The following is a 15,164-nucleotide window of genomic DNA, read 5'->3' as shown; positions in this document are numbered from 1 at the left end:
CTCAGCCCCTCGCCCCTGTCCTCCCCACATCCTCCACAATCCATCCAGCCATGGCTGGGCCCGCAGCCCTGACACCCGGGGACCTGGGAAGTGAAGTTCCTTGGATTGATTCTGCTTCTCCCTCCGTGATTTTCCTTTCCTGTGTGAGGCTGTGGGAATGAGGCAGAGCCGGAGCTGTTTCAGCTCTCCAGGGAAAACTGGTGCAGGATTCGCTCCGTGCAGGGATTCCAAAGGTGTTCTTTGGGAGGCATAATTTGGATTTCTTCAGTTCAAAATCAGGGCTCTTCTGGCTGGCTTGGAGCCCTGAGCAGGCTCGGAGGGATAAAGCCGAGGGAAGGAGGGAGGGAATAGCCGGGATCAGCTCCCAGGGGCGGCTGTGGGACAGGGCTGGCACTGGGAGCCCGCTGGGGGCTCAGCAGCAGAACAGCCACGATCCCTGGGCACGGAGCATTCCCTGCGCATCCCGGGCCAGCAGGCTTGGCTGGGGGGACAGCAGGGACAGGGACAGGGATGGGGACGGGGACAGGGACAGGGACGGGAACAGGGGCAGGGACAGGGACAGGGATGGGGACAGGGAAAGGGGCAGGGTTGGGGACAAGGACAGGGACGGGGACAGGGACAGGGACACCCTCCTGCTGTGGCTGCGGGGATTTCCACTCCCTCTGTTGGTCACAAGGGAATTCAGGGGATGTTTGGTGGCTCCCAGCAGCTGCCCCAAGCCCAGCCCACTCACCACGGGAGGACTTTTCAAGCTGTGCAGATCCATTTTTGCTTTTCGCAGACTAAAAGCAAGCCTGGAGTGAGGGTGGAACCCCTGGGATGTGGCTCCTGCCCTGTGGATGGTGGGGACACCCGGGGTCCCCAGCAGGGCACAGGGGCACAGTTCTGTCGGCAAAACCAACTGAATCCCAACGGGAATGGGAGCTTGGAGTATCCAGAGGTACCGACAGCACTGATCCGGGTGGGAAAAATGTGTCCTTGTGTTTCCAGGGTGGGATCAGGGCAATGCTTGGTCCAACCTTGGGGACTGTGGGTGGTTTGGGGTGCCCTGGCTTGCGGTGCTGGATCCACCACAGGGTCATGGAATGGATTTGGTTGGAAGGGACCTTAAAGCCCACCCAGTGCCAGCCCTGCCCTGGCAGGGACACCTTCCACTGCCCCAGGCTGCTCCCAGCCCCAGTGTCCAGCCTGGCCTTGGACACTGCCAGGGATCCAGGGGCAGCCCCAGCTGCTCTGGGCACCCTGTGCCAGGGCCAGCCCACCCTCCCAGGGAACAATTCCTGCCCAATATCCCATCCAGCCCTGCCCTCTGGCACTGGGAAGCCATTCCCTGTGTCCTGTCCCTCCATGCCTTGTCCCCAGTCCCTCTGCAGCTCTCCTGCGCTGCCAGCACTGTCCCCGCCGTGGGACTGGCAGCGTCCCCGGGGCTCTGCGGGTCCCTGGGCACAGGCGGAGCTGCCCGCACAGGGAAAGGTGGGAGCTCCCGCTGTGCTGGGACACGGGGAGGGCGAATTCCCCGAGCTGCGAAGGCGGGACCATCCCGGAGTGGGATGAAGGCGTAGACGGAAGCCCAGGGCACCCTGTGCGCCCAGGCAGGGAGCCCTGGCAGCTCCGGAGGAGCGGGGAATGCGGGCACGGACAGCGGCATCAGGCGCGGCGCTCCCAGCCCCCGGCCCCACTCCCGTTCCCATCGCTGGTTAACCCGCACCTGGCCGGGCTGTCCCAGCTCTTCCCGAGTGGCCAGAGCAGTGTGACCCTTACCTCACTCGCTGGGGCTCTCGGGGCCGGGGGTCAGTGGTCGCTGTCACCCCGGGGTGCCCCCGCTGTGCCCGGCGCGCTCCGCGGGGACACCGCGCTCCAGCGCTGCCACCCCGGGCCGCTGTCGCCGCTGTGGAGGGGCCGCAGTGCCACCCTCCGGCTCCAGGCACAACACCCCCGTCCCCAGACACCGCTCTGGCCCCGCGGGGACCTCGTGGGTGATGGGGCTGCCGGGCTGTGGCACTGCCGGCCACGCTGGAGAAGGGATGCGGGAAAGCGACCCTGCTGTGCCCGGGCTCAGCCCTCCCAAACACAGCCTCAGGATCGGTTCCGTTGGGAAAAATCCCTAAGATCGTGAGGATCTTTGGAAGAAATTCCTCCCTGGGAGGGTGGGCAGGCCCTGGCACAGGGTGCCCAGAGCAGCTGGGGCTGCCCCTGGATCCCTGGCAGTGTCCCAGGCCAGGCTGGACATTGGGGCTTGGAGCAGCCTGGGGCAGTGGGAGGTGTCCCTGCCCATGAGCTTTTAGGTCTTTTCCAACCCTTTAAGATCCCTTTCCATGACCTTTTGCAGCTGAAGAGCCTTTGGAAAACCTTCCCTGCATTCTGAGGGTGATTCCCAGTCCCCTCCTGGACCCACACTGGGCTCCTGTCCTGCATGGAGGCCATGGGGTTCAGAGCCCAGCAAACCCCAGAGGGTCCTTTGGGGTCATTTATCACCCCGGAAGCCCCTTTGCAGCTGGTAATAGGTGCAAATCCAGAGTTTTTCGAAGTCCTATGGAAGCAGATGTTCCCAGTGAGCATCCCCCGGCCTGGCTCAACCCGCTGCTGCCCCATCCCTGCCAATCATGCCATCATCACTGATGATGGAGAGAGGTTCTGTTCACCTGAGGTCCCTTCCTGGCTGCAGATGGGGATTTATTTGACAGCTCCTGAGCTCCTCTGGAGGGTTCCCAGTGGTTCAGGATGTGCTGGCTCTGGAGGGTTTTCTAATGGAACATCTCCCATCTCACCCCAAAGCAGCTCTGGGGCTCCGTTCCCCTCTCAGTGCCCTCCCAGATGGGATCTCTGGAGATCCTGCAGTCTGGACAGGGGCCAGCGAGTGGGGTTTATTTAGGGAAGGACACGTGGCACCACGGAGAAATGACAGCCCAGGCAGAGTGAGAAGCGAGGCCGGGATCGGGTGGCTCCGGTCTCGGGAGCATGGGAGAGGCCAGGAAGTTTGGGAAAAGGGCATCTGGGGCCTCTCTCACTCCTGGAGGCGCCGTTTGCCAGGGCAGGAGCTCAGTCTGGGAGGACGAAGGATGTTCACAGTGAGGGAACAGGGCCAGGCTGGGGGGTGGTGGTGGCAGTGCTGGCCCAGAGGGGACAGGGTACCCCAGGACCTCTGGGACAGCTCGTGGGGCTCTTCCTCACCTTCCTCCTCCATCTCCTCCCTGTGAGCTTCACCAGGCAGGGCAAGAGCAGAGATTGCCTGGGAGCTACTTCCAGGCATTCCACCATGGGCAGGATTTCCATCCTGCAGCACCCCCAGTCCCAAATTCTCCGGGTTTGTGGAGAAAACCAACCCTCTGAAAAGTGAGGCGGGACTTGAGAATGAGATTTTATTGGCAAAACCCTTCCTATCCCTGGAAAATGAACCCCAGGGAAGCCAGGGGAGTCCCATTCCTCAAGGGCTGGGAGAGCTCTCATGGCAAGGGAACAGCTCCAGCTCAATCAGACACGGGAGGGAGGGACGCGGGGAGGAACTGAGGCCACTGGGGGCTCCTGTGGAGCTGTGGGGTTTTGCCTCTCTCCATATCCTTCCCCCATCCCCAGGGTGGCTCCTGGCTGTGTTTAGGACTCTTCCCAGCAGGGAAATGATTTTGTAAAGCAAGGAAGGGGGAAAATATCCATCAGTGAATCCCTTCAGTGTCGGGGCAGCTCATCTCCCTTCCAGTGCAAGCAAAACCCACCAGCTGTCCTTCAAAAAAGGGGTTTTGTGTCTCCTACCCAGAAAAGTGGAGAACTTCCCTTCCCTTTGCCCGAAACTCTGCCCCGAAGCAAGGAGAGCTCCGGGTGGGTGAGATGCCACCACAGGGTGCCAGATCCACCAGCACTGAGCGGGCAGAGCCTCTCCCATGGCTGTTCTCACCACCCTCTGAGGGTGCCAGACCCAGAACTGCCAAAATCAGGGGGTTTGGGTCTTTCTGGGACCACAGCCATGGAGCTGCACCTCCAGCAGCTCCACTCTCCTGGAGTGCCGTGCCAGTCACGCTGTGAAGTCCTGGGTGGCCAGGTTGAAGACGTTGCTCTCCATGGACCTTTGCCACTTGCCCCAGTTCCTCCTGATCTCAGCCTGGACCTGCACCAATGCCATGGGCCGTGCTGGCACCCAGGGACACCGGGCAGCACCCAGCCGAGGGGGCTGGGGGGGCAGGGGGGCAGGGGAAGTGTCCCTGTGCCCATGTGTGGCTTTGGGGCACCCTCGGCATGTCCCTGTGCCCGCCGTGGTGCCCGGGGCTTGGGGGGGGACACACGCACTCACCTCCCCGTTGAGGAAACAGTAGAGCAGAGCCACCAGGAAGCCCTGGAGAGGAGAGGAGGAGCAGTTTTCACCCAGAGGAAGGGGCCAGACCCCTCTGTGCTCATCTCCCCCCTGCCTTTACCTCCTCCCACAGCTCCGACCCACCCCAGGGCAGAGGAAATCAGTGCCAGCTTCTCCAGGCCCAGCCCTTGTGCCCTGCCCCAGGGGTTGGGGGACACCCTCTCCCAAAAGGGGCCAAAGCCCCACGTCCCCGGGGCTCCTGCTGGGGTTTGGGGTGGGAGCATGGGGGCTTCCCCTGCCCACCTCACCTGGTAGGAGCCGAGCACCAGCTCGAAGTAGAGCCGGGCGTCCACGCCCACGTGCTCGGGGAAGAGCGCGAACACCACGTAGTGCACCCCGAAGAGGGGGATGAGGAGCAGCGTGGACTTGGTCAACCTCCTGTGGGGGGTGAGAGGGGTCTGGGTGCTCCTGCTGCCCCACCAGGCCTCCCCAAAATCTTGGTCTTAACCCCAAGTGGGTTCTGTGTGCAAGGCAGGCCTTGGAGGCTGCAAGATTGTCCTCTGTGCTCCTCCCAGGAGGGTCCCTCTGGCCTGGGAGCCCAGACCCCGGGTGGGCACAGCCCTGCCCCTTACAGGTACTGCTGCTTGTGGGTTTTGCTGAGGTCTGGGCACCGGATCTTCTGTGCCAACATCCTGGTGACGTTGAGGAAGATGAGGAAGTTCACCTGGCCCGGGAAGCCACGTCTCAGGCTCTGCACAGCCCCTGGCTGGGCCCCCGGCCCTGTGGGACCCCTGGCTCGGGGCTGGGACTCGCGGGGAACACACTCACAAATATGGCCAGGAGGATGGGAGCCTTGATCACCCACCAGTACGGGCTGGAGTAGTCATCCCAGCACCTACGGGACAGGAGAGGTGGCTCTGGCACCCACTGGGACCTGTGTGGCCCAGCTGTCCCTCTGCCACCTCTTTGGCCAGCCCCCTGCCCCCTTTGCACCCCTCTTGCCCCGGGACCCAGCAGAGAACAGAAATAACATTTCCATAAAGTGCTGGCCCCGTCCTCCCCTCCTGAGCCAAAGGTTGACCCCCAGGACTTGGACTGGGACACGTGGCCAAGGTGGCCTGGAGAGGGCTGAGGTGGCCTGGAGAGGGCCAAGGTGGCCTGGAGAGGGCCGAGGTGGCCTGGAGAGGGCCGAAGTGGCCTGGAGAGGGCTGAGGTGGCCTGGAGAGGGCTGAAGTGGCCTGGAGTGGGCCGAGGTGGCCTGGAGAGGGCTGAGGTGGCCTGGAGAGGGCCGAGGTGGCCTGGAGAGGGCTGAAGTGGCCTGGAGAGGGCCGAGGGCAGCTGCTCTTACCCGTGGTTGTCGTACTGGAGCCTGGTGATCACCCACACCCCGACTGTGACCATGGGGACACCTGCAAGGACAGGACACAGGCAGGGATGGTCCCTCCAGTGCTCTGGGGGGTCCCTGTGCCACCCCTCTGTCCCCAGAAACAGACCTGTCCAGGTCAGTTCTGGATGTGGCAGGAAGGTGACAACCTTCCCACCTTCTCCAGGAGAAGGAAATGGTGCCACTGATGGCGCTGTGTCTGTGTCACCTCCCGGCCACCCTCCTGCCCCCGTGTGCTCTCACACCCACCCAGCGCCTGGCATGGGTGTTCCCAGCCCCGGCTGGGTGTGGGATGAAGGGAGGACCTGTCCTGGATCAGGCCACGCTTCCCCAGCAGCTCCAGGGGCTGGCAGGAGTGGGTGGGTGCCCACCAAGGCCAGCCAGGGACATGCTGGGGTGGGGCCGTGCTGGGAGCAGCCCATGGGACCTCAGGCTGGTGACTTCTGGCCAGGTGGGTCTTGGATCTGGCCATTCCCAGGTGGTTCCTGCCCGTGGATGTGCCGGGGGTGTCCGGGGTGTCCCCACGCCCACCCCAGCCAACGAGGACGTAGCCCCAGGTGTAGCTCCTGTCGCAGGTGAAGGTGAGCAGCAGCAGCGTCTGCAGGTACAGCCCCTCCACCAGCAGCCAGTAGAAGTTGGCCAGCACTGAGTACTGGAAGAAGGCGATGGCTGCTTTGCAGGTCACCTGCCAGGGGAGGAGGGGGACGCTCAGGGTGCACAGAGCCTGTGCTGGGACACAGGGGGTGTCACCCTCCCCATGCCCCTCCTGAGGACACCTGTGATGACCTTTCAGTGATGACCCTTCAGTACAGCCCCAGGGACTCTGCCCCAGTCCCTCACACCATCTGCACCAGGTTCTGCTCTGCCTGTGCCCCACGGGCAGGTGACCACGGGCTGGTTTTGTGGGACCTTTAAGAACCCCGTGGTTGTGTCCGTGGTGCTCTCGGTGTCGTATCCTCACTCAGGGGTTCCTGTTTTGATTGAAAACCCCAAATCTGAGCAGTACCTGGTGCTGCTGGGGTTGTGCTGAGCTTTGGCCCCACTGGGGACACCACTGGGGACACTCAGCCTGAGGCCAGGGGCAGCTTTGGGGACAGAACCTGTTCCCTGCGCAGACAGAAATGCAGAAATGCTGAACCTCCCCACGGCAGGATTTCCTCCACCTCAGAGCCTCTCTCTCTCCTCTTCCATATAAAATCCACCCCGAGCCCCACCAACCCCTTCCCATGAGCTCCTGCTGCTCTCCCTGCCCCGTTCCCAGGCTGTGGTTTGGGATTTACCGTGGACATCGTGCAGTGGTCGATGGACTCATCCGAGAAGAGGACGCCGTCCTTGATGAACACGGCGGTGGCCCGCAGGATAAAGGAGGTGAAGAAGTGGATGTGGATGGAATTCCTGGTGCAGTGCAGTTTCCTGCAGGAGGGAGGGATGGGCTGTGCCCGAGCAGGGGCAGAGACGGTGCTTTGGTGTCTCCTTCCCTGGCCAGAGCCCAGCCCAGGGGTCACTGCTGGTGATGGTCACAAAGCCCTGGAGAAGTTTTCCTGCTCTAAAACCAGGAAGGACGGGGCTGTGCTGTGCTTGGGGCTGCTCAGGGACAAGGGGAACATCCCAGAAACCTCTGGAGAGCCCAAATCTGCAGCACAGGGAGATCTGCAAACCCAGAACTCGACAGGGCCACCCGAGGGTTTGGTCTGCGCCACCAGAGAAGGACAACGCTGCCGTTCCTCTCCTGCCTTCCCGGTGGTCCTGTCGGCAGGGATGGATCCTGGCTGCTCCGGGAGGGGACAGGCCGAGGGCAGCCACCCCTGTGGGGATTTATCCCGTGTCCCTCCAGCCCCTGGAGCTGGAGCAGCTCCCAGCCCTACCCGAAGCAGGAGAAGATGCCGATGGCCAGGAGCAGCGCTGCCAGCGACGTGGAGTAGCCGCAGGTGTAGAGCACCTTCATGGTGACAAAGTGGCCTCTCTGGAAGGGACAGCACCAGCGGAGTGAGGGGACACCGACTGGGAAGGGCTGGTGTGGCACAAGCAGGGAGGTGACAGCCCTTGCCCCCCAAGGATGAGGCCAAATGGGATAACCCTGGGAGCATCTCCGTGTGGGGAAGGGGAACGTGGGGACAGCTCCCCGCAGCCCCAGGGGTCCCACGTGCCGTGACCTCGGTGTTGTTGTTGCTGCTGAGGGTCTCCAGCCGGCAGGCGCTGTGGTAGGGGGGGCTGGGGAGGCTCCATCCCCACTCGGTGCAGTTCCTCTGGATCAGCCCTGCAGGACAGGGAGGGACCTCAGGGGAGCCGAGGGTGTCACCTCTGGTGACATCCCCAAAGTGCCCGGCCTGGGACAGACTGGGACAGCAGCGTGGAACCCGAGTAGCCCGGCTGGCCCACCCCCACTGGATCCCATCACTCCCTCCTTGGTCCCATCACTGCCCCGTCCTTCCCAGATCCCATTGCTCCTCCTGGATCCCACTGCTGCCCCATCCCTCCCAGACCCCATCACTCCCTCCTGGGTCCCATCACTGCCCGATCCATCCAGATCCCATCTCTACCCCATCCCTCCTGGATCCCATCACCCCCTCTGGCCCCGTGCCTGGAGCTGACAGGAACACTTCGGGCAGGGTGTGAAAACAAGCACGGATCCCTGCAGTGGGAGGGAATTGGGAACTGAGGCTATAAAATTGCTCATTCATCCTGTGAGGGCCCCATCGAGCCTCTCCCGAGCTGTTCCTACCCCAAAGCAAACATTTTCCAACATTTTCCAAATTACAGGAGTAATTTCTTTCTCCGAGGAAGCGCTCGGAGACTGCGGCAGCGCTCGGGTGCTCTGGATGGGGTCTCCACCAAGAGGGGTGGAGGCAGCTCAGGAGCCCTGGGATGGTGCGTAGGACAGGAGGGCACCAAGCAGCAAGGGAACCGTCCTGGCGTCACCGGGATGGAGGGTGAGGTCCTCCCACAGAGTGATCAAAGGATTTGCGGACTGTCCCGGTGTCACCAGGATGGAGGGTGAGGTCCCCGCGGGCTCCACCCACACAGGGATGGAAGGATTTGGGTCCTGCTGCGGCAGCTCCCTGGTTCTCTGCTTTTCCCAGCCCCTGCCTGGACTGCAGTTTGCTCCAAGGACATTTATTCTGGAGGGGCAGGAGCTGCGGGGTCAGGGCTGGGGTGGCACAGGGGTCCCAGGCAGGGTGGGTGGGTCCCGCGGGAGGAGCGATCCCGGCTGGATTCAGACCTTTGGAATTCTTGAAGACGTGCAGGATGTCAGGACAGGCGACAGCTCGGGACTGGCCGAGGGGCAGGGCGGGCCAGCAGCTCACCCCGTCCCACTCCGTCGGGCAGCCTGGGGGGGAGGGAGGGGACAGCTGGTGACACCGGGAGGGGACGTGCGGGTGACCCCGCAGCCCCGGCCCCGCGCGGCTGCAACCGGGACCATCCCCCGATCCGGGGCCGGGCCGAGCCCCGCGGGAACCGGGACCATCCCGGCTCCGGCCCCGGGAACCTCCTCCCCCGCCGCTGGGACCCCCTCTTAGCCCCGGACCCGGCGTTTCCCGGGGCTGCGTCCGACCGAGCTCCCGTGGGAATACCCCGGGTATGGGCTGGGCTGGATTTGCCCGTGGCTCCTAAAATAACGCAGATTTATGCTGGGTTTTTGCACCTGGAGGCTCAGCTCAGCTCGGGACGCGTCCCCACGGACAGGAGAGAGCCGTGCAAGGCTCTCTGTGAGTGATCAGCTTAAGCAGCTTTTGCTTCCCTCTCCAGCACCGATTTCCTGTTTAAATCACTCTCCAGTTTTCTTGGGAATGAGCACGGCCAGGCAGACTCGGGGCCTGGATGAATCTGTGACAAGGACATCCCATCCCAGGCCAGCTCCTGTCCCAGCACAGCTCTGGACCTGGCAGATCCACATTATCCAGCCGGAGCTCACCCATTCCCAGCCACGGAATGTGGAACTGGACAAGGCCCCTGAGTTTCCTCTGATTTCAGCCTGGGGGTGTCAGTCCAGGCAGGGAGGGATTTGCGTCCACGGTGCCAAGGTGGGGATTAATTTTTGCTCTGGAGAATCAGGGAAGTGAGCAGAGATTGGGATCATCACTGAGAGCGGTCACTTCTTTTCTTGGGATTGTGGAATCAGGGAATCCTGGAATGGGTTGGGTCAGAGGGACCTCAAAGCCCCTCCAGTGCCAGCCCTGCCCTGGCAGGGACACCTCCCACTGTCCCAGGCTGCTCCCAGCCCCAGTGTCCAGCCTGGCCTGGGCACTGCCAGGGATGCAGGGGCAGCCCCAGCTGCTCTGGGCACCCTGTGCCAGGGCCTGCCCACCCTCCCAGGGAACAATTCCTGCCCAATATCCCATCCAGCCCTGCCCTCTGGCACTGGGATCCATTCCCTGTGTCCTGTCCCTCCATGCCTTGTCCCCAGTCCCTCTGCAGCTCTCCTGGAGCCCCTTTAGGCCCTGCAAGGGGCTCTGAGCTCTCCCTGGAGCTTCTCCTCTCCAGGTGGACACCCCCAGTGCTCCCAGCCTGGCTCCAGAGGAGCCTTTGGAGCATCTCCAGAGCCTCCTCTGGAATTTGTAGCCCCCACAGCCCAGAGGAGGCCATGGAAAAGGTGCAGGGAATGGCAGAGCTCTGCCATGAGGAAAGGCTGGGAGAGCTGGAGGTGCTCACCTGGAGAGGAGAAGCTCCAGGGAGAGCTCTGAGCCCCTTGCAGGGCCTAAAGGGGCTCCAGGAGAGCTGCAGAGGGACTGGGGACAAGGCCTGGAGGGACAGGACCCAGGGAATGGATCCCAGTGCCAGAGGGCAGGGATGGGTGGGATATTGGGCAGGAATAAGGAGATCCTAGAGCCCTCCTCCCACCCTGTCCATGGGATCTGAGCCCATCCTCGGGTCACGCTCCCCACGCTGGCACAGGCAGGGAAAGGGGTGGATGCAGCTCGGGTGGGCAGGGGGGCAGCAGGAAGCCCAGGATTGAATCCAGATTTTAATTCTGCATTCCTGCTTCTCGGATATTTTCCTGCAGTGAGATTTCTTCCCCTTGGCTGGCACAATCCGGGCTGCAGAACGGACCTTTTCCAATCACTTTGGCTTTTCCCTGCTAAGCTGAAGGATGAATGACATCTCTGCAGAGTTACTTCAGCAATTACGCACCTTCTTCTGCATTTATTGCTTAATTTTTCCATTGCTGTGAGATGAAGCCCCTGGAATGACGCATTCCTTATTCTCCAGGTGACAATTTTTGCCCGGGATTTTTGGGCCATTCTGCTTTTGGATGGAAATTGAGACGCAATTGAAGAAAGGATATCCAAAAGCAGCACTTGAAAATTGGGTTTTCAGTGGGTGAATTGGTGAATTGAAAACCCCAGACATGGGAAAATGGAGTTGCTCAGAAAATGTTCGGCAGTAAAATTTCCTGAATTAGGAAGGGGAGCAGGTGTGGGATGGTGACACCATGGAGTGACCCTGGTGCTGGTGGCCACAGCCCTGGCATGTGGGGGTGGAGGGGGCTCCAGCACTGCCATATTCCATGAATCCCTCCCTGTGCGGGTGAGAAACCTCAGAGCCCCTTGCAGGGCCTAAAGGGGCTCCAGGAGAGCTGGAGAGGGACTGGGGACAAGGGATGGAGGGACAGGACACAGGGAATGGATCCCAGTGCCAGAGGGCAGGGATGGATGGGATATTGGGAAGGAATTGTTCCCTGGGAGGGTGGGCAGGCCCTGGCCCAGGGTGCCCAGAGCAGCTGGGGCTGCCCCTGGATCCCTGGCAGTGTCCCAGGCCAGGCTGGACATTGGGGCTGGGAGCAGCCTGGGACAGTGGGAGGTGTCCCTGCCAGGGCAGGGCTGGCACTGGAGGGGCTTTGAGGTCCCTCCCAACCCAAACCATTCCCTGATTCCCTGAATCCACCAGGACTGAGTCCCTGCTGCTCAATCCCCCCTATCCCATTCCAGCAGCATTTCTGGGGCTCTCCAGGAATTCTCCTTGACCTTTGCCTTGGTGCTGCTCTCCGTTTTCCTGGAAATCCCTGCTTTTCCTCATCCATTCGTGCTCTGCAATCCCCTGCCATGGATCACCCTCCAGGGACCCCTCAGGAATTCCTCCCTGCTCCCGAGGGAGCTGATCCCAGGCTCAGCCTCACCTTCCTGCCCAGGGGTTTGGCTCTCGCTCCGGATCCTCTCCAGACATTCCGCTTCTCGCTTCTGGAAGTGGAGGACGACGGAGCAGTCGGGATGAGTCCCTCGCACCTTGGGAGAGGGGGAAAGGGCAGCCAGGACAATCACGGAGCTGTGGGATGGGTTGGGTTGGAAGGGACCCCAAATCCCATCCCATTCCATCCCCCCGCCATGGGCACCGGCACCTCCCGCTATCCCAGTGGGATGCGGGCATGGCAAACCCCGCATTCCCAGTTCTGGTGATGGGAACACCAGGGAGAACGTCCGGATCCCAAAAATGTGAGAGCTGTGGTGGCTCAGTGTGCAGGGATTGGATTGTCTGGGAATCGCCACTTTGGGATTTGCCTCCTCAGCTCCCAGCTGGAGAATGGGAGACTGAGGCTGAACTGAGAGCAGGCCAGGAATTCTGAGTGCCAATTCCTGAGGATCTGAGCCTATTCCCGAGCCTATTCCCACCCGTGTCCATTCCCAAGCATCCCTGCCCAGGGCGATGCAGTGGGGGCTGCACCATCCAGATTCAGGATGTCTGGGCCAGGGATTTGGGGCCCAGACCTGGGACTGGGGTGCCAATTGTTTTAGGTGAGGCAGCAGAGATGTAAAAGCTGGAGAAACAGAGGGATGAGGGTGGATCCATGAACTTCCCAAGGGAGAGGAGCGTGGAACATGGAGCATCCCTTGGCTGAGCCCTGCCCTGCCCTGTCCTGGCTCTGCAGCCACTCCTTAGGGTCCCTTCACCTCCCCCAGGAGATTTTGTTTCCTTTTCCTGCTGAACACAAGATTCCAAGGGAATTTCCAGCCTGGAAAAGGCATTTTGGGGATGGCTCCGGGCACAGCACCGGGAAGGCCCAGGAATTCCTGCCAGTGATGGAGGACCCGGATGGGGCAGAGGGGTCTCAGCCCCTTTTGGCTGCAGAGCTGCTGGGTTTGACTTGCTGTTTATGGCAGCAGGGCCTGGATGCTGGAGCAGGAGCAGGGAATGTGCAGGGCTCCTTCCGAGCTCCCTGCAGGGCAGAGAGTTCCTGCTGTGCCTCAGTTTCCCCCCAGAAGGGGCCTGATGCCATCGGTCTCCTCTAAAACCCTCCAAGCCTCCAGTGCTCCCACAGCCCAGCCTTTTCCTTTTCCTTTTCCTTTTCCTTTCCCTTTCCCTTTTCCCTTTTCCCTTGTCCCTTTTCCCTTTTCCCTTTTCCCTTTTCCCTTTTCCCTTCCCTTTCCCCCCTTCCCCTGGAGCAGCCTGGGTTCAGGGGTGTTTCCCTCACTCTGGCAGCACACCCACCCCCATGTCCCCCCCATTCCCGCAGGGATTTGGTGCCAGCCGTTCCCACGGCTCTGTCCCAGGATGGGGAACACCCACGGCTGTCCCTGTGCCCTGCATCCCCTGCCACCCCAATCCTTGTGCCTGTGGATGCTCCCCAGGGAGTTTGGGCTCCTCCGAGGGGTGCAGGACCTGGGAGTGGTGTGGGATGGAGGATCCGTTCCCACGGGATCACCCCTGGGATCTGAACCCCTGGGACCTCTGCCCTGAGCGCTGCCCGGTCCTGCGGGGTCCCAGCACCACCCTTGGCACCTCATTGTCCCCAGGAGCTGTGGGAAAGTGCCCAGGGGGGGCTCGGGGCGTCCCCCGGGTCGGGAGCACAACAGATGGGATGGGATGGGATGGGATGGGATGGGATGGGATGGGATGGGTGGGATGGGATGGGATGGGATGGGATGGGATGGGATGGGATGGGATGAGATGGGATGGGATGGGATGGGATGGGATGGGCAGCTCCCACCCTGGGCAGGAGGATCCGTCACCGCTCCCGGGCCCTGGGGTGGCTGGCGCTGGCGGTCCCCCCGCCCTGTCCCCGCGTTCTCCCCAGGGCCACTCACCTGCAGCGTGGGGAGGAGCAGCAGGAGCAGCAGCGAGCGGGGCCGGGGGGGCTGCCAGGGACCCGCCATGGCTGCACCCAGAGCGGTCCCGGCTGTGTCCCCGAGGGGTTGGGGACAGCCCGGCTCCTCCTGCGTGACCTGGGGGTGCCCCAGCACCTTCCTCCCCTCTCCCCCTTCCCTCCCCAGCCCTGCCCCGTGGCCCTCAGGACCCTTCCCTGCCGCGGCTCTCGGTGCCGCCCGGGTGTGGCTGTCCCCTGCCGCTGTCCCCCCCTGCCGGGGCTGTCCGCGAGCCGGGATGTCACCGCTCCGGGATTTGGGATCTGGGATCTGGAGCTCCTCCCTCCGCTCCCCTCCCCACGCCGGGGTTGGATGGAGCAGCTCGGGAGGGACCCCCAGGCTGGTCCTGCCCCCCAGGCTGGCACTGCCCCCCAGGCTGGCTCTGCCCCCCGCACCCACCGGCGACACGGGACCCGCGGCTGGGCCCCGGGGCACGCACAGCGGGGACACCGAGCCCTTCCCGGCTCCCTGGGTGCGGCCGGGCTGGAAAAGCGCTGGAGAAAGGCTGTGGGAGGTGGGGGCGCAGCCGGGATGGGGTGAGGGGTGCCAAGGGTCACATCCGTGCCCAGGCGGGGACAGGGACGCTCCTTCCAGCCCTGCCCAGCGCGGATCCGCTGGCCCCAGGGTGACCGGCAGCGCTGCGTCCCTGTCGCAGCCGTGTCCCCGTGCCCACCCTGCCCCTCCTCCGGGGACACCCCCGAACCCCTCCCCAAAACTCCCCCTTGCCCAGAAAGTCCTGGGATGGGCTGTGGGGGTGTGACAGCCCCACCCGCTCCGCAAAACGACCCCAGCTCTGCCCAGCTCTGGGTTTGGGGTCATGATTTTGGGGTTTTGGTGGGTGCCGGGTGCGGTCGGTGCCAGAGCAGAGCAGGGTTTGGGGGACCCCAGGAACAACCTGGGATGGACACAGAGCAGGGAACACCGGGAGCGGTGTTCCTGAATGTCCCCCAGGGATGGGGCTGCCCTTGGATCAGAGCCTCGAGCATCACCTGGGCTCTTCTTATAGAAAAAAATAAAAATATGTCTCTGTAAATATAGAAATTTCTATAAAATCCATATAGATATGCGCTGCGGATATGTAAAATCAATGTATTTCTAGAATTCTCCCTGAGGGAGAGCCCCAGCCCCCCGAGCAAGGGGAGTCCTGGCTCAAACGTCACCGTTTTAATGATTTTAATAATGGGACTCCCAATTTTGGGGATATTTTGGGGGTCCCAACCCATATTTTGGGGACATCTCTAGGGGTCCCATACCCAATTTTGGGGACACTTTGGGGGTCCCAACCCACTTTCTGGAGGAGTCTCTGGGGGTCCCGTCCCCAACACTGGGGAGAATTTAGAGGTCCCATTCCCAGTCTTGGGGACACTTTGGGGTTCCCACTCCCATTTTTGGGGAAAGTTTGGGGGGGGTCTCTGGGGTTCCC

At 62.4% G+C, this 15,164-nt stretch overlaps 1 protein-coding gene across 1 annotated transcript; it reads right to left on the bottom strand.

The window, feature by feature from the left end:
* Positions 1-3,359: 3,359 nt before the first annotated feature.
* On the bottom strand, positions 3,360-13,977 carry LOC121661203 (vasoactive intestinal polypeptide receptor 1-like). The gene is made up of 13 exons (XM_042021117.1): positions 13,685-13,977; positions 11,782-11,887; positions 8,887-8,994; positions 7,814-7,923; positions 7,532-7,629; positions 6,947-7,079; positions 6,198-6,351; positions 5,631-5,691; positions 5,111-5,177; positions 4,915-5,006; positions 4,591-4,720; positions 4,283-4,324; positions 3,360-4,099 (listed from the first exon to the last, which is right to left on the bottom strand). Exons 1-13 carry the CDS (start codon positions 13,751-13,753, stop codon positions 4,007-4,009), a joined length of 1,263 nt encoding a protein of 420 aa, XP_041877051.1. The 5' UTR covers positions 13,754-13,977; the 3' UTR covers positions 3,360-4,006.
* Positions 13,978-15,164: the final 1,187 nt, after the last annotated feature.

Source organism: Corvus kubaryi, unplaced genomic scaffold (genome assembly GCF_017639235.1).
Source record: "Corvus kubaryi isolate FWS band 111438036 unplaced genomic scaffold, C.kubaryi_AGA036_p1.0 37120, whole genome shotgun sequence".
NCBI classification, from domain to species: Eukaryota; Metazoa; Chordata; class Aves; order Passeriformes; family Corvidae; genus Corvus; species Corvus kubaryi.
This window is presented reverse-complemented; position numbering and strand designations above follow the sequence as displayed.